Source organism: Neofelis nebulosa, chromosome 4 (genome assembly GCF_028018385.1).
Source record: "Neofelis nebulosa isolate mNeoNeb1 chromosome 4, mNeoNeb1.pri, whole genome shotgun sequence".
NCBI classification, from domain to species: domain Eukaryota; kingdom Metazoa; phylum Chordata; class Mammalia; order Carnivora; family Felidae; genus Neofelis; species Neofelis nebulosa.
The window spans coordinates 42311152-42330661 of record NC_080785.1 but is presented as its reverse complement, the minus strand read 5'-3'; the positions used below and the strand labels follow the sequence as shown (position 1 = coordinate 42330661).

Below are 19510 nucleotides of genomic sequence, written 5' to 3'. Positions count from 1 at the left end.
CAGACGGAGCTCGTAGCCTAGCCAGGGGCAGCTGCGGCTTTGTCTGAAGGCCCTGGGTTCTCTCTGTGCACAGCCTCTCCTATTTTAAGGGGTGATTTCTCATCTGCAAGCCTGAGATCCTAACCTCTATCGCATGTGCTTTGCATATTATGCTGCTGGGTAAAGTTTTAAAATAATGTTTTTGCTCTAGAGTGACTGCATTTTTCAAATCATTAATTTCTTGCATTTTGGCAATTTGAAAGTATGGCAAAGTCATTTGATCTCATTTTTGGTGCTGATTTGGATAACATCTAAAGTAACCCCAATGCCATGAACAAATATTTGGATGGTATCTAGAAGGTGCAGACATCCCCAGAGAGGTCTGGGCTGCTAGGTAATGGCTAGAGAGGCCTTAACTCTCTCCAGCTATTAAACACCTGATCTTTGTGAAACCTGAGTTTTAGCCTGCTGCTCACGGCCTGTCACATGGAAAACTAAGGGACTGAAATTTTTTCTGCCCAAATCCATGAGATTTTCAGTTTAAACCCTATTTCTGCCAAAGTTAAATGAACTTCATGCCATTCATTCCGTTCAGAACTCAATCTGTGGTACATACGCAGCTTCACTTTTCTCATTGTTTCCTTCTTTGTTTGTTTAACGTAATGGCCAAAAAAAACCACTTTCTTTTGAAAAGGACAATTTATTCATTTCTCATAGACAGGATTTATCTTATTACATACCAAAAGAATACAACTGCATATGACATTTTACTTCCTTGAAGCATTTTTACATTTAATACTTCAATTTAGTATCATAGCACCACAAGAGAGGGCAATGAGATACTGGTATTCCTGCCTCCTCCCACCCCCTGACCTTTTTATTTTCAGGCATAGAGTTCCTGAGTAGCACAACCAGGTCTTACAAACCAATGGGCATACTACTTCATCTATGTATACAATATGTACTAGTTGGTGATTTGTGTTACATGTATCCACTAATGGTCATTCCACAGATGTGATTCACCTTTAGCGAGCAAATCCACCTTAATGAAAAATCTTCATGAGAGCTTTGGCCCCACCCCAAAGATGTAATTGTTATGTTGTGCAATTGGGCACTGGGATAACAGAAGTTTCAAAAGCCCTGCAGGTGATTCTAATGTACAGGCAAGGCTGAAAAACACTGCTACACATAAATATCAATTTTGAAGTGTATTATACTCTTGTTAGAATTTTTAAAGTGGCATGGTCGGCAACAAATGCTTTAAATAAGATTCCCAGACCTGAACTACCCAAATCACTTATGTCTTCTTTCCTACTCTGGTTAAAAAATGAGGGCTTCAATGAAATGATTATGGGGCACTTGTGTGCCGAGGCATTCAGCTGCATTTTGAGCTCTTCTCTAATGCCCATAAAAATGAACAATGCATGCTCTAAAATATTGGTAACAAAAGGCAAAAACAGAATACAAACTCAATGGCCTGAATCAACGGATTATTCTGCAGGGACTGCTATATTAGGAAACTGAAAGAAAGTACTTTTCAAACCATAAATATTTTAATCAGTCTCTAATTCTACTTCTTTCATATAAATAAAAAACATCCCATCTTCTGCTTCCCAAGTCTGGAGCAGCAAGAAGAATGATGCTTTTCCAAACATTTGCTTCCAGCAGAAGCAGTAACCACTAAGCACGAGATATCTATAAACTAGTGTCCCAAGCAAGGTGGGTTGTAGGAGAAATTCCTGCATCTGCTGGAATCCAGTATTGTTTGTAAAATCAGAATTTTGGATTGAGGAATACTGCTTCTCCAGTAATGAGCTAAAGAAGGCAGATAGCTAAGTCCTTCTTACAGAACTGGGGGTCACAGGTCGACAAGCAAATCCGCCGTCCACGCCTCTGTTCAAAGTGGCAACAGTCTGAGATGGTGGCCAAGAAAGTTCAAAAGAAAGTGTGTCTCATGAAGGGCTCTTTTAAGATATTCGGAATTCGCATTTGGGGAATCTTTGGAAACAAGGAAAGCATTAAACCTACCAATAACCCCAAATCCATGTGTGTTCCTAAATTCAATAGCTTCTGCTACAAAGTTAATAGCAAGAAGAAAAGTGAATTGATTAAAATTTCAGCCCTTCTCTCTTTTCCAACTTATTATTTGGCAAAGTAGAGCAGTGGTTGATAGACAAGCAGCAGGAAAAAAATCAGGAAGACACTGACCTAGAGGCCCTCATACAGAGCCCATCTTTTTTCACAAGGCTGGTAGAAGAAGAACAGAGACATAAAAGAAAAGGGACATAGTTAAATCTGTGCTTGAGCAACCACTAGCAGAACTCTGACTGATATGCTGGTCTACCAGCAAATAGAACAACAACAACAAAAAGCTCATCCGTCCATGTTTCAATATTTTAAATTGACATGCATAAATACGGATACAAATTTAATATACCTACAAATTAAACATATATTATGGTAGGCAGAAAAATATCCCCCTGCCCCACACTGATGTCCATGTTCCAACCCCTAGGATCTGTGAACATGTTACTTTACATGGCAAAGGGGAATTCAGGTTGCAGATGGAACTGAAGTTCCTAATCAGCTGACCTTAAAATAGGGAAGATTATCCTGGATTACCCAGGTGGTACAATGTAATCACAGGGGTCCATAAGAGTGAAAGATCCAAGCCAAAGAGGGATCAGAGTGATGAGGTGTGATGTGGGAAGGATAGGACCTGTGGTTGGCTGGCTTTGAAGATAAAAAGGGCAACCAGCCAAGGAATGCAGGTTGGCTTCTAGAACATGGAAAACACTAGATGGATTCCCCCTCCCCTCCCCCTTCAGAGCAGCCAGAAAGGAACACAGCTCTGCTGACTCCTTAATTTTAACCCATGAATCCCACTTCTGGCTTCTGTCCTAGGGAACTATACATAAGATAGTACATTTGTATTGTTTAAACTATGAGGTCCATAGCAATTTGTTGCAGCAACCATAGAAAACTAGTACACACATGATAAAAGAGTACATTAACTGATACACTCTTCCGTTTACAAAACTAAGGCATGTGTAACACTAAAAAGAAAAAAGCAACCATAGCAAAAACATTTAATATGGAAAATTTAGATCCCTGGTCATTTCCATCACTGGTATTCACTCTTGACCAATGGATATGTGTGCATAGGATGAGACCCTCTGGCTCTCAGGCTTCCAGCTGCCTACTCGCAGCCATAAACCACCATCACTACTTGGCAGCACATATGTGACACTGAACATCTACGATCGGCAGATGATGCAAAAAGACGGCACTAAGGCCACGATGAAACACTATCCCCCAAACCTGCTGAAGACATCTTGCTGAAGACAGTTTTTACAGCCATATAAGTCAACTATAAAAAGTTGCAGAGCTGACACGTCAGGGACCTCACCCTGCACAGGCAGGATATCATTACCACTGCCCCAAGCACATGGCCACGATGAACCACAGGGACCTGAGAGCCATGCTCACTTCCTAAAGACAGAGGCCTCTGGTCACCTTTGCCAACAATGTATTCTTGGGGCTCCATTTTGTAAACTACATGTTCTGTAGGATTTAAGCATCTAAGTGCTAACTGTCTTGAGTGATTCCTCTGCAGTAATTTGGTAATATTTTCCAAATATCTCATCTGTGCATATGTCAACAACAATAATATATACATCATTATCATTGACAAAAATGCCAATTTCTGTAATTCAGAAGAAGCAGAGTGAATGAAATCCTCTCAGAAAGCAGACAGACAGGATGCCGGGGTCCAACTCTTGATTTTGGCTTAGGTCATTATCTAATGGTTCCTGAGATGGAGCCCCGTGTTGGGCTCTGCACCAACAGCATAGAGCCTGTTTGGGATTCGCTTTCTCCCTCTCTCTTTGCCCCTCTTCTGCTCCTGCTCTGTCTCCCTCTCAAAAATAAACTTAAAAAAAAGAAAAAGCAAGCAAGCAGACACCTGATGCCAGAACACAGGCCAGCCAGTGGATTACCTTCTCCTGAAGGGACAGGTGGCCCATGAACATAGAAGCTGAAGACCAGATGGCTTTCAGAAACACTGTAGTACATGAAGAGTTGCTCTGATCCAGGGGCAGAGTAGTCTTGGCCATTTCAGAGACTTTTTAACTCTCTCTCTTTTTTTTTTTTTTTTGGCTTGATTTGTACGAACGTCTCCCTGCTCCTTCATTCCTCTTTCCAGAGGATGATTTGTACCTGAATTGCCACGTCCCTCCTAATCAAGTGAAGTACACTTAAGAGGCTACGGAATTACTGGGTTTCTCTCCTTCACCTCCCTTCTTCAATCATACCTGTGCCTGTGCATCGCTGCTGAGACCCTTGGCAGCTCCAGTTGTAGCTTACGCATCAGGGCTCTCCATGTCCCTGGGGCCTATTTCAATGGATTAAATAGATGGCCCAAGGTGACCAAGATAGAATGGCATTTGTCTGCTACAACTGCAGGTGAGATCATTATGCTGATGGGGACAGTCAGGTTAGAACCTAACTGAGGCTCAGCAAAGAGTATCATTTCCTCTTCATGGTTTCCTTTCTTTTCAACTGCTATCAGTTCCAGATGCCACAAACCAGAAACATAGTGGTAAAGAAGGATGGGCTGTAAGTTCAAAGGAAAGGTGACAGGGAGGTAAAGACCAATAAGAACATGAAGCACAGTTGGAATTCTGATATTATATTATGCCCCAAGCACAAGCTATGAAGTCCCCATAGGATGACTGTGAGGTCAGACCCTTCGACTCTTGGCGACAACACTTACATGCCCAGTACCAGGTCAGCAGGTATGGGTGATGGAGCCAAGCAAACCCAGATCCATAAACAGTAGCAAATTAAAAGTGCTGAAGAGCTCTCCCAATATACCTGTCCTGAATACACCTGTCTCAACCATCAGTTATCATTAGCGATGTGATTACTGTTAACAAGGCCTTTACCTAAGGATAAAGATTTTGTTTATCGTGAAAAGTTTACATGATACTTCTGCCTTCTCTAAGTTGGTCAACACTCTTCTTGGTACCCAACATTCACTCACAAACAGAAATGGGAAATTTACACTCTTATAGAAAACCAAAGAAGATGTCCGTTCAAAGAATTAAATGCTTTCTGTAAACTAAAAAAATGTTCCATATAAATTTACTAAACTCCCTGAAAGAGATTTTGCATTTTAATAAAAACTATTTTTGACACAGCAAAGGGCAAATTATCTCAACACATCCATAATCCACAAAGAAACCAAGTTACCTAGAAAGAGCAGCCTTCCTGATCTCATTCTTTCTCCAACAGCCACTGCACAGGGGGAGAGAGAGGCATCCAATGGGTGTTGCAATAACAAGGCATGTGGACTCATGCCGGAATAAGTTACTCTAGATAATAGTTTTCAAGAAAGGGTCTCTGCTGGTGGCTCCAGTTTAGTTAGTCAAAAGGAACAAAGCTGCTCCAAGCTTATCCCTAGAGAGATGAGAACATCCCCAACACAAGCTTCCCATCTATACAGGTATGTCTTCCTTTTTTCAGGCTTCCCATCTATACAGGTATGCCTTCCTTTTTAGGTTTTCAAGGCAACCTAAAAATCACAGTCGTCCCCATTCTCCTGATCTGCCTTCCACACACAGTTAAGGAACCATGCAAAGGTGAGGCTCCTTGGGAGACAAAGGAAGCTGCCTCTGCCTCAGATTCACCTTACCTTGTTGAAGTCTTCAGAAGTTGCCCTCATTTCCTTCCATGTCTTGTTCAGGAGCTGGATACAGATGCAGAAAAACTCCTCAAAGGATCTGTCATGGGTGAAGAACATTGGGTGGAAGTCGTTGCAGGTCTCACTAGCTGGAAGAAAGAGAAGGGAAATAAGAGAGAAAGTTTGCAGAGTGAAATGAGAGAACACAGTCACATGTGGGTGTCCCAAAGAGAGATGATGGGAGGCACGTTTGGCTCAAGCCACAGTGGAAGTAAGACATTTTGAAAAAGAAACCTAGTGATAGTGTCCATGGGCAACTGTGAAGTTGAAGGTCAGACGGTCAGACCTATCCCAAGCGACATATTTTGACTGAAGGAAGTCAGCTCCTAACTCACCCTAAGACATGAACTTACAGCTTTTGTTCCAGGATCCCTGGTGTTGAATATGGACTCTGTATCTGCCTTTTTGACGTTACAAAGATGATTCAAACTGCCTTCAGTCATAGCTCCATCACTCTTAATTTCTTCTTTCTCACCAGAATAACTGGCAGAGGATGAGCTTTCCCAAGCACACAATTAATTGCAATTTTGAAAATAGCATCCTCAATTATTTCTCCAGGGGGCTCTTTTCCCTCTTATGGCAGTAAGCAGGGGGACATTTGAGATCATATACCATCTGATGCCATTAACCATTTGTTTTACATTTCCAGACACAGATGGCTGGAGGTCAAAGCAACCCAAATGGCTCTGAAGGCCGTGAATGGTCCAGTCCTGGACCAAACCGTGAAATCAGCCAGACTGCCTTCCTGCTTCCCCGTTGCAGGGTTTCTGCACATCAGACCCAATGCTCTGAGCTCGAGCTGTGCCTCTTTCTCTCCTTCTTCCCAGAACAGTACCGCAGCCACTCCCTTCTTCCCTGCTAACTGTCAAGCTTACATTTTTGTAGTCCTTTTACATACGTCTCATTTGATCTTTACAATGCCTCTTATGGTTCATGCCTTATGGATGAGGACACTAGAAAGAGCCAGATTTTGTGATTCCCCCCAAAAACAGTACCATAAGTTTTTTTCTTTTTTAATATAAGCTGTTATGTATAGTGAAATAGTTCCTATTTTAATCAGAATCTCTTTAAGTGCCAATTAGTCTTCAGGGTTCCAAATGGTAGAATTTCAAGCCCTAGAAGCCCGGGAGAGGAGTGGCTGCAGGGCATGAACAGGGCTTACAGCAAAGACCTTCTGTACTTGCTGAAAGCCCTGTGCCTGCCATGTGGTTGATTCTGCTTGGAGAGCATCCTCCGGTGCAGGCCCAGCAATTGAACCCTAATCAAACCTAAGCAAACACACTCCGCCCTGGCAAGGCCACAAGCTCTTATGTCCCAAGCTCCTCTATCTTAGTGGATTCCAGTCCTCTATAAGAGTAGATATAAAGCTACACAGAGGCTATTTTATTCCAGACAAGGTAAGGGCACAGGCTAGCAGCAACTTGCAGTCATGTAGAAAAGGTTTGGGTCTGAGGGCAGAAGAAGATGTGGGTTTAAGTCCAGTCCATGCCAATCAGGAGCAAGCCACTTCCTGAGCCTCAATTTTCTTTTCTTTTCTTTTTAATGTTTATTTATTTATTTTGAGAGAGAAAGAGAGAGAACTCTCGGCAAGCAGGGGAGGGGCAGAGAGAGAGGGAGAAAGAGAGAATTCTAAGCAGGCTTCCGAGACGTCAGCGTGGAGCCCAATTCGGGGCTCCATCTCACCAACCGTGAGTGAGGTCATGACCTGAGCTGAGATCAAGAGTAGGAGGCTTACCCAACTGAGCTACCCAGGCACCCCATGAGCCTTGATTTTCTTAACTAAAAAAATGGAAATGAAATCTCCTTGTCCTTCTCCACCGGTTTCAGAGAGATCAAATGACATGACTCATGGGCAAGTGCTTTGAAAGGATAAAAGTTGTCACCAACATGGAGCAAGGTGGTGGTGATGATAAAGAATGTTGTGCCAGCGTATCATTTCCAGGAACATGGGTTGTTCTTTGATTTCCCCCCAGCTCCTAGTCAAGCCTGTTCACATCTGAGAAATCAGCAGCAAGAACATATGTCACCCCAACCCCCAGCCTGTGTTACTGGCAGAAAAATGGCAAGAGTGAAGTTCTGACCTGGAACACTATTTAAAGAACTTGGAATGTAAACACAGGTGGATTGTGTGTTTGCTGCCCTGGGCAATGAGCTGTCAGTCTCACTTCCCCAAGCACTGAAGCCAATGGAATTTACAAGTCCACAGAAGCACTCTAAAATACTACTGCCATCCAAGTACTCATTATTAATCACATTATCACAGTATCTTTTGGACCCAGTGTGATTATGTGTGTACTTTATGCCCTAGTTAAAGTTTTTATGGGATTACTGAAGCTGAGATAACCAAACAAAACTGAGACCAACAAACCCTGCACTTGCTTAGGTGAAGAGGGAGGGAAGTAACATCATTAATAATAAAGAATATTTATTGGGTGCATATAATGCACTGGGGGCTCTACTGGTATTCTCCTCCCAACAACCTGGTAGGTAGGCATGATGGTTATCCTCATTTTATATATCAGGAAGGTAAATCTTGGAGAAATTACACCTTCCATCATGAGGTTTCTTTAGGTGGCCCTAAATGAGCATTTGAAACCTGCAGTTTAGTTGACCCAGCAGGCTTCCTGCATTAGTTGACAAGAGCTCAGAACACTTCCTTATGACTGCTGCTTTGAAAACTAACTTCTCCACCCACTCTCCCAGATCTTCTTGCACTGCTCCTTCAACAGAAACCAGGATCCTGACCCCCCAGTCCAGTGGGACTCACAGCAAGTGTACAGCCAGCACCTGCTGATGGACAACATCTAGCAATGTGACAGTACCAACAACAGCCACTGCCAGACAACAGCCATACCACTGCCACAGCCATATGTCAGGCACTAGGTCTACATTGTTGTTAGTTGCTACAACAAGCACACGAGGAAGATATTATCAATTTCTTTTTTTTTAATTAGAAATAGAGTTAGATGGATGGGGAAGAGAAAAAATAAATAAAGAGTTAGAAATGTTAGGTGACTTGTCCAAGGTCACAGGTCACAAGGCTTGCAAGTGGTGGAGCTGGGATTCCAACTGCCATAATCAAAGCCCATCATTGTCTGTTGTTCTCATTTTCTCATTCTGTTTCCCAATTAACTCTTCCTCTATTGTGCCTCCCCCAGCAATACAAATATTAAAGTACTGCTTTTATATCCAGAGAAGATATTTATGAAGTAAAATCTTACAAGTAGCATCACCTTAACTATTAATGCTTAGAGTATATTTAGAGTCTAGGATTCCTCTGCTTTCTTCCTACCAGTCCTGATCCAAGTAGAGTTGGATTCAAATCACTGGGTCACACTCCTCTTCTAGATCTTACCTTTCTTTTCCCTGGGTCAGGTCAAGCTGCACTCCTGACAACTCTTTTTTTTAATTTTTTTTTAATGTTTATTTTTGAGACAGAGTATGAGCAGGGAGGGGCAGAGAGGGAGAAATAGAATCTGAAGCAGGCTCCAGGCTCTGAGCTGTCAGCACAGAGCCCGACATGGGGCTCAAACCCATGAACGGTGAGATCATGACCTGAGTCGAAGTCAGACGCTCAATTGAATGAGCCACTCAGGTGCCCCCTGACAACTCTCTTGAATACCCGACATAGTCTACCTGGTTCTAGCTTTTAGTCAACCAACTCTTTCATCTTCTCAAGATATTCTCAGCCTCTGGAACACACCAAGTTTCCCCTAGTCAGTCCCTGGGGAAGAGTCACAGTGGATGAATTTATTTGACCTACTTCAAGAAATTAACAGGTTGGGTTCCATGTTAACAAACCCCAAATTTGTTCATTGCAACAATGCACCCACCTAAAAAAAAGTGCAATTTCCAGTCTCTCTTAAGAGTGACCATTATGTCCCAATCACAACCAATGATAGATACAGGGAAAGTGCTGGGTAGAGTTTCCAGGAAAGACCTTTACAAGAGGAAGGACACTTGACTGGCTTGTTCATTTTTCCTCTGCCTTCACATCTCAACTTCTTCAGGTTCAGAACACAACTTCATGTCCAGCACAAAAATGAAGGCTATGCCTTAGAGTAGACAATTAGAAGGAGCTCCTTGGCACTGTGGAATCACCATATCAATCCTGAATTGAACTCCTAAGGAATTCCTTGTATATGATTTGTTTAAGTCACTGTTTCCAGGCTTTCTATTACTCTTAGACACATGAAATTACTGATATGGAAACCTAAACTCATGCAAGCACATGGATATTAGCATAAGAGAACACATGCTCAAGATTACCAGAGGCTGGGGAGAAAGGAGAAAGTAAGAATGAGGAGGCAGGATGGTATAATGGTTACAGTCAAACAGAACTACATTCAAAGACCAGATTTGATGCTCCCTAGCATACTATGTAGCCTCAGACAACGAAACTCCCTGAATCTGTAAAACATATGACCTTATAAGATTTATAAGCATCAAATTAGATTATGTTTATAAAATATGTGATAAGATACCTAGCACATAGATAGGTTTAGTAAACAATGGCTATTAAGTATTATTTTTATCATCATTATCATTGCACTATATGGCTTCTTAAAGACTTTAACATTTCTAGGTGATAAGGAAGGGAAGAAGAAAAATCTGGTGAATGGTCTTTGGGATCCTATTGATAGGGAGGGGTTGGGGCCAACCAATCATTCTTGTTGATTAGATCAAAATCCAGTGGGAAGTTCAGATCCTAAAGCTGAAATGTCACATGCTGAGTGTACATGCACCCATCAACACTGGCCAATCAACACTGTCTCCAGAGAAAAATAGCACCTGACTCTTTCCCACTGGGTTGTATTATGAAAAGAATATAAATTTCAGAATCAGGTAAGCACTGATTTGAATTCTCATTAGGGTTGGTGATACAAGCATCTCTCTCCTTGGCTTCCTCATCAGTAAGATAAACATGTTACTAGTTACCTCCTAGGGCTATAGAGGGTGAAGTGTCTGGCAGAGGCTGGGCCTTGACACACAGTAAGTCTAAGTTTCCATCCTCTCCTTCAAACCTCCAAATAATATGCAAGTCTCATAGGTTCTTTTAAGCTGGTAATATAAGAAATGCTGCTAATGCTCATTAAATAGTACAGGAGGGGCGCCTGGGTGGCTCAGAGGTTAAAAGTCCTGCTCTTGATTTAGGCTCAGGTCATGATCTCGTGATTCATGGGTTCAAGCCCAATATGAGGCTCGGCACTGACAGCGCTGAGCCTGCTTGGGATTGTCTCTCTCCCTGTCTCTGACCCTCCTCCCCCCACCTCAAAAATAAATAATTAAACATTAAAAAGAAAAAAAAAAACCAAGTACAGGAAACAGTGATATTGTCCCCAGGCAGAGGGCCACACCCCTGAAGTCAATGCATTAGGGCACAATTCCCTCTCCATTCCAGCGAGGGAGGAAGGAAGAGGCAAGTGGTGGAGGCTGGGCGAATGGAAGCCACACAGTAAGGATCCTGGGGAAAGTACTCTATTTTATTCTTTTGTGTTTTGAAACCACAGGCCTAAGTGACTAAAGAACACTGAGACAAGACAGCCATTGCTAACAGCAGGATCAAGTTAGCATCAGAACACATTCCCTGCAGGAGTGATTCTCCAGACTGACTAGCAGTCATGTCTGTGCTCCTCGTTAGGAATGGCAGCACTGGAAAACACAACGTAAATGGATATATCATGGGGGGATAAAGGGGACTCGAAGAGCAGAAATAAAGAAGGGCACTTGCCAGCAATTACCTAAAGTTATGTGCTAGCCAGGGGTGCCGGGGTGGCTCAGTTGGTTAAGAGTCTGACTTTGGCTCAGGTCATGATCTCGTGGTCCATGAATTCAAGCCCCGTGTCAGGCTCTGTGCTGACAGCTCAGAGCCTGAAACCTGCTTCAGATTCTGTTTCCCTCTCTCTCTGCCCCTCCCCCACTCATGCTCTGTCTCTCAAAAATAAATAAAAACATTAAAAAATTTTTTTAAAGTTATGTGCTGGCTATTGTTGTAAGAGTTTTACTTGTCCTAACTCTGAATCCTCAATAACAACAAGGTCACTGTTATCACCCATATTTCACAGAGGAGAAAAGTGAGAGCAGTGAAATTAAGTAACTTGCAGTGACAGGGCTTAGAATCAAACCCAGCATTCTCTCACCAGAGACAGTGTTTGCATCCTCCACAAGAAGACACGGGCTTGTCATCATCTAATACTTATTTTTTTTTAATTTTTAATGTATATTTATTTTTGAAAGAATGACAGTGCAAGCAGGGGAGCGGCATAGAGAGGGGGACAGAGGACCCGAAGTGGGCTCTGCGCTAACAGCAACAAGCCTGATGTGGGGTTTGAACTCACAAACTTTGAGACCATGACCTTAGCCAAAGTCAGATGCTCAACCAACAGAGCCACCCAGGTGCCCCCATCCTACACCCCTTGAAAAGACTCATCCCTTGCAGTGAGGAATGGGCAAACAGCTCTCAACTATAAAATAAATAAGGCTAGGGGATGCAACGTACATCATAGAGCATACAGTTAATAGTATGTCACAACTTTGTATGGTGACAGATGGTAGCTAGATTTATCACAGTGATCACTTTGCAATGTGTATAAATGTTGAATCACTACATTGTACATCTGAAATTAATATAATATTGTGTGTGTCAACTGCACTTCAATAAAAATGAATCAAAAACAATTTGTTCCTTGACATGTCATACATGGAACGAGGAAAAGATTCTGATGTATTTTGGGATTCATGACTCCTTGTTTAAGGGTATTCCAGTATGAGAGGTAAGGATAAAGCATTAAGTATTAATATGTTTTTCTTCTAAAATGTTCAAATTGCAGATATTCAAGACCGACGATTATCAGGCAGGAAAAACCCATCCAGGTTGCCTGATCTGCTTTCCTTTCTTGTCATTAAGAGCAGTGAGAAAGGCACATCGGGTTGTCCAGAGTTCACCAAGGCAGAAAGGGGGTGAAGACGCTGGGAGCAGACCGCCAGGTTCCAATCCTGGTTTCTTCACTATTGCTGAGTCACCTGGGCAAGTCATTTCACCTGGCCATACCTCAGTCTTTTTATCTGTTCACCGGGGCAACAACAGTATAAACTCCATTAGTTTGCTGTGAGGATTCAGTGGAAACAGTGACTACAAGAGGCAAGGTCAGTGCAGGGGTGAACCAAAAGAACGGTGATGCTTATCAGATATCACGTGGACCCTGGGCCGGGCCATCCCACTGAGAAGTGGGGGCTTGCATCAGCATATAGGGATGGCCTGAGTCTCCAGAATAGAGGTCTTCATTCAGAGGTTTAAACAAACAAACAAACAAACAAAACACAGAGTGTGAGGCTTATTATGTTGTTCTTTTAAATAATAACATTAAGAAAAAAATATTTAGCTACTAGGCAATGCTTTTATAAATGAAATTTAGAGAGAAACTTTCAATGGGACAAAAATAGTAAGACTTTTTAAAAACCAAATTGTTTTCAAGCACACTATTTTTAACACAATGAGATTCTACTTTGTAAAAAAGAATCAACTTAATGGTCTTTTAAATCTGGAATATTAAGGTATTTTCAGGGCTGAGGGTAAAATGGGTTCTTATTAATTCGCTGACATCTAATTCACTTATAAATAGGCCAGCTTTGACAGCAGCTATAATCCATGCACGTAAGTTTTAAAAATAAAAATAAGAATGCTGTACACACTTTTGTCACACTTTGCCTTTCAAAGTAGATTTGTTCCTATTTTCCGCTGGATAATGTGAGATGAGGTGCGTATTGTCACTGGAGTGTCAGAGGTCAAGGGCTACCACTGAACAGGAAGTAAACAATGAAAGATGAGTACAGAGGATGGGTTTTAGTGCTACTTGTAACCTCCAGAAGGTCATGTTAGCTCCCTGGGTTCCACAGTTTTTACCTGTGAATGAAATGGACCGGTAAAATTCCTGCCAAGTCTAAAATTCTAAAACTACACGTACACTCACACACACACACACACACACACACACACACACACACATGAGATAATGTATTTTCAACTCCCTAATGCCCAACAACAATTATACACCTTGCAGACTGCACCTGCACTGAACTTACAATTATTTCCTAAATTATTATTTCCTTGAATGACAGGATGGCTACACATTTCATTTAGGGTGTTAAGGCATCAAAATGACATTTGCTAGGCTTCGGAAATGTTTGATGAGCTAGTACTTAACTCTTTTTTCATAAGAAAATTGTTAGATGTTTTTATACCCTTTCAGACCTATTAATATCACCTAATGCAGACCATTACATAAGAAAATTACCTGACTGAAGATAGAATGGCAAGACAACACAGGCAAATGCACAAAATTTCTGCTATTTCATAGGAATTTTGTAAGATAAATATAATTTTTGAGATGCCAAAAAGCTCTGTTCCATGCTGTCTACGACCCTTGTTATGTGAATCCATTTGTGGGTACTAGAGGGACACAGATTCGGGAAGCACTAGGCAAATTCTGATTATTTATACCAAAAAAGAAATAAGCTCTGGCTTAACACAAAATGCATTTTGTTTTAAAATTATGAGCTGCAGGAAGAAAGGGATAAATCATATACACACAAAAGCGTTTAATACCTCAAAACTGCCAGAGCAGTTATACAATCTTACTAGCTATCTGCAGCATGAAAATTCAAATCAGACCTATTTGTGGCTCTAGGGTCAGTCTAGATAATATATTTATGAATTCTCAGATGCAAATGTATACTTCTACCTTTATATCTTTGTAGAAATTCTTACCCTTGTAGCCTTTGAGTTTTCTATTTTTAGACCTGGTATTCTGTAATGGCTTGGTTTTGGGGCTTTGGTACTGTGTGGGAAGATGTTGAAAGTTCAGAACCTTTTGTAGGAGGGAGAAGTGAACAAAGGAGAGTAAGGGCAAAGAATTTGAAGTTCCCCAACTGCTGCTGAGTTCCACCAATATAGAAGCTAACACCCCCCCTATTTCAGGACAGGGGATCAGAGGCTTGAAACCCGCTCAGCTCTTTCCAGATCCTGAAGCCTGGTTTAACAGAACTCTAGATATTCTTTTCTCTCCTCTATCATGCCTAAAAATAGTATGAAATCCACACTGAAAAGACACACAGTAGCTAATCCAATGCTTCATTGTTCATTTTCCCTATGGGCTTTTTTTAAGGACATGGAGAGAGGAAAAAAAAAAAATAACTGACTGTAGTGTTAGGGCTGAAAATCAGACTCTAGCACCAAAAGGCGGCCAATTCAGCAAGAAGGACCCAAGGCCTTCCAGGCAACGCAGTGTGTGGTAATTAAAGAGCAGAAATTCTGGAGCGAGGTTGGCCGGTGCAAAACTTGGTGTCACTGCTTAATAGTAACATGACCTTGATCAACTTCTACTACCTCTGAACCCCAATTTCCTCATTATAAGAAAGACAATGCCTCCTATCTCATCAGATTTTTGCAAGAATTAAATGTATAGTGATACATGATTCATATATTAACTGGGATAAAATGAGCACTTAACGAATGCCAGATGTTACCAGATTTAATAGCAAAATAATTATTATTGTATGTAGCTAAAATGACCAATTTGGAGAAATTATACTTTCAGATGCAAAGACATTATAAAGCTACAGTAATTAAAACAGCTTGATGTTAGTCTATGGATGGAAAAACAGAAAAATGGAAGAGAACAGTGAGTTCAGATACAGACCTGTATATACAGACACTAGATTTATGAAAAAGGGGACACTGTAGTGGATTTTCAAAAGCTTTTGCTGGGCCAATTGTATATGCATCTGGAAAAAAAAATTATGATTCCCTACCTCACACTATCTACAACAATCAACTCTAAGTGGATTACAGTTCTGAATGTGAAAGGAAAGACAATGAATCTTCTACATAATATAAAATACATTCATGACCTTGAGGTGACCAAAGTTTTCTTAAACTGGACCAAAAAATCATTAATCTGAATGAAAATGTTTGATTGGATTATATTAAAACCAAAGACTTCTATTTATCAAAAGATATAGTAGGATGGCAACCACAGGAGAACATTTTCAACATTATCTGACAAAGACCTGGTATCCATGATATATAAATACCTGTGTAAGTCAGTATGAAAAAGACAGACATTGAGAAATGGACAAAATGTAAACAGGCACTCCATGCAATAGGGTATCTAAGTGGCCAATGAACATATGAAAAAGTGCTCAGCTTTTTCAGTCATCAGGAAAATGTAAATATAAATGAATAAACTTTCAAACATCCACTAGAAGGACTACAATGAAAAGGTAGAAAATACCAGGTGTGGATACAAATGTGGAACAAGAGGAATTCTCATAGAGTGTTGATGCAAGCGTAAAGTGGCTCAACCACTTTAAAAACCAGCTTAGTAATATTTAGCAGAGGTAAAATTTCATACTCTATGACACATATAAATTCTCCCCAAACATATAAATACAATAGAAATGCATACATATGTGCCCCAAAAGAAATGTACATGAAATTTCAGAGCAGCACTATTTGCTATAGCCCTAAACTTGAAACAACCCAAATGTCCATCCAAGAGATTAGATAAATGATAACTTATTCCTACAGCAGCATATTTACCACAAAGAAATGATTTTTTAAAAATTATACTATCCATAATAACATGAACGAAAACATAATGTTGAACATTACAAAAGAGAACATACTATATGATCCTGTTTATCTAAAGCTCAAAACAGGCAAAATTCACCTACGGTAGTGGAAACAGGTTATTTTTCCAGATAAAAATCGGGGGGAGGGGGGCAACCCAGAAGGGTCTCTGATGGTTGTATAATACTCTCTATCTTGATCTAGATAGAAATTAGCTAACTAGCCAGTTAGTTGGTAGTTGGAAAATTCACTGAGCTGTGTTGTGCTTTTAGGATTTGAACACTTCTATGCATTTAAGTTACGCTCATAAAAAGTTAACTTTAAAAAATAGAATGTGGGCTTTCTAGGTGATCAAAAAGGGACAATAAGATTTTAGATGATAAAACTACTGCAGATAACTTAGATGGGCTTCTCAAAAGTAGTGCTGTGTTTGCTCTACTCACCATCTCTGGAACCAGGGATTTGGCACTTTACCTAGCCAGGTTGACTAACTGTATAAAAAAGCATATAACCTGTCTGTTTAGGCATCCTAGTCCAACTACCTAAAGTGGTATTAGCTTCTGAAGTTGGTCAGGTACATCTCTCTACACCCAGACTTCAGTATAATGTCACCTGTTGGATAGGTAAGTATATGCTTGCTGTTTTGCAAATGAAGATCCTGACCTCAGTGAAGAGTACTGCAGGTGCTGAAAAGCTATCACAGGTTTGGCTGGTTGCTTCATTCACTCACTCATTCACAAATCTTCCTTCCTTGCCCTTTCCTTCCTTCCTTCCTTTCCCTTTCCTTCCTTCCTTCCTTCCTTCCTTCCTTCCTTCCTTCCTTCCTTCCTTCCTTCCTCCCTCCCTCCCTCCCTCCCTTCCTTCCTTCTGTCCATCCATGTGTCCATGTCCACCTGTTATCCATCCATTCAACTAGCAAGGTGGTTAAGAACATAGTGCTAGAGCCCATCTGTCTAAGCTTGGATCCTGGCTCTGCCGCTCATAATCTATGTGACCTTGACCACATAAGCAAAGATAGATGAATAAAAGATGAGGCTGAAGGAGCAGGCAGGAAACAGATCATCTAATTCTTTGGAGACCTCATTGAAGACCTCAGCATTGGAGACTCAGAGTGATGAAGGAGCGCCTTCCCTTCTCCTTTCTTACTCTATTTTTTCTCTTTTTGATGGAATTAAAATTCAGGTACTTTGAGGGTTGCTGTTATTCGGGAATCCACTTACTTGATATTTTAGTGCATTAAGGACAAGTGGTAAACCAGATAAGAACTTTAGAGCTAAAGTGGCTAGGAACGTCAGTTGTGGAGTTAGGACTAGTGCTAGAATTCTCCCTCTGCACCTTCACTGTGTATCTCAACCAAGCTCTTTAATGTCTTTGAGTCCTTTATTATGATGACAATAACAGTAACTCATAGTTTGTAGAACTGGGTGAAGACATAGTGAGAGGATTCCCATAAAACACTTAGCACAGTGCCTGTCATATAATAAACACTCAACAAATGTTAATCATAAAACCTCGTGCAGAATACAAATATGATGTGTAATTCTCCCCTCCAAATGTTGAATTGAATACAAGGGTTAGCTTGCGGTGAAATCTTATTTATTTTTAATTAGAAAAAAATTTTTTTGAGAGACAGAGAGAGAGAGGGGTGCGAGGAGAGGGAGGGGCAGAGAGAGGGAGACACAGAATCTGAAGCGGGCTCCAGGCTCCAAATCGTCAGCACAGAGTCCAAGCCGGGGCCCAAACCCACGAACCATGAGATCAAGACCTGAGCTGAATTCGGACGCTCAACTGACTGAGCCACCCAGGCACCCCTCTTATTTTTTTTAAAATCTTATTTTAACTTGCCTTCGTGAAGGTACTCAGTTCCTGTGGAAAGTTAGGCATTTAACAAAAAGAAAAAAATGCACAGAAATTCCATTAAATTAAGATTTGATAAGAGCAAGCTAAGTGACCCCTGGAAGTTTGCTTATAATTAAAAAATCGTCTTGCTGATATGCTCTGCATGCACATTTCCTTTGTCCTCTGGCTGAAACAACTAAGACATTCAGGAGAAGGGAACCTGGGTCCTTGACACCTTGTCTCTTTATCTGTTGGCAAAAATAATCATTTCTGGATCCACGTACAGGTCTAAGAGAGGGTTTTTTGCTTGGCCCAAAAAGGAAAAAAAAAAGAGAAGAAAAAAAATGAATTCTCTGGGAAGGAGTATCAACTTTGTGGTGTGGTAGCGATGCAAAAACCAAGGGCAAAGCATAGTTACCTTGCTAAATATATTTTACCTACTTTTCTGGGGATGGTGTGGCTGCAGCATTGTGGGGGGGGTGGTGGTGCAGTGGAGGGTTGGGAAATAGGAAAATTCTGGTTGAATGGTCAATAATCCAGGGCAGGGCAAAGAAGAACATATTCAAAAAGCAAATTTCTGCCTGCCTTTGTTAAAACTTCCTTTATAAGGAAAATTATTCTGAGAAGCGGCACATTAAGAGACTGTCATACAGCAAATTTAGCATGGATATAAATAATTGCCTGTCCAACCATGTGAGATGGGCACTCAAAGGTTATGCTGGGATAGAGGCAGATTCAGGAGCAGCTAGGATGTGCCTCCCTGAAAGTCCAGCAAGAAGTGGGCACGCCATTGCGTGACCACGGATTATACCTTGACCTGAGGCTCAGAGCCTTTGCCAGAGCCAGAGAGCTGGCAAAAGGGGCCAAAAATAAGCAATCCTGAATTCAATAAATGCGAAATTAAGGGAAGGGGACATGCCAGGGCTTGCTCCTCATACCATTCTTTCTCCTCTCTGTTGCTCAGTAAATGACTCTCCTTAAGATCTCAGAGACCACCTGTAGCTCTTCACATAAAACGCACTTGCTTTAGCAAGTCATTCAGCACCTGTCAGCCTGACCCTACTTCCCCGCCTCTAACTTTTCTCTGGCCTCTGAAGGAAGCCTGAAATCAAGCACAGTTTCTACCTCTTTACCTACCAAGTTAACCACCCCTGCTTGTATTTCTACATGTTAAATTTTGGAGTTTTCTCTTCATGGAGCCCATGGAGTTGTCCTCCAAAGCCCATCCCTTTGCTAAGGGCACTTCACTCAAGCCTTGCCAGTCTTCCCCTTCCCTTGTGCCTCTACAGACCTTCAGTTTTCTCCACCTGGTTGGATTC

At 41.3% G+C, this 19510-nt stretch overlaps 1 protein-coding gene across 6 annotated transcripts in view; it reads right to left on the bottom strand.

Moving 5' to 3' along the window:
- The window catches only part of ELMO1 (engulfment and cell motility 1), a 538367-nt gene that overhangs the window by 158953 nt on the left and 359904 nt on the right, over positions 1 to 19510 (bottom strand). For all 6 annotated transcript variants that reach the window (XM_058728689.1, XM_058728687.1, XM_058728686.1 and 3 more), the window contains one exon: positions 5675 to 5811. In XM_058728689.1, the coding sequence (XP_058584672.1) occupies positions 5675 to 5811 (137 nt within the window). The remainder of the gene's footprint in view (positions 1 to 5674; positions 5812 to 19510) is intronic.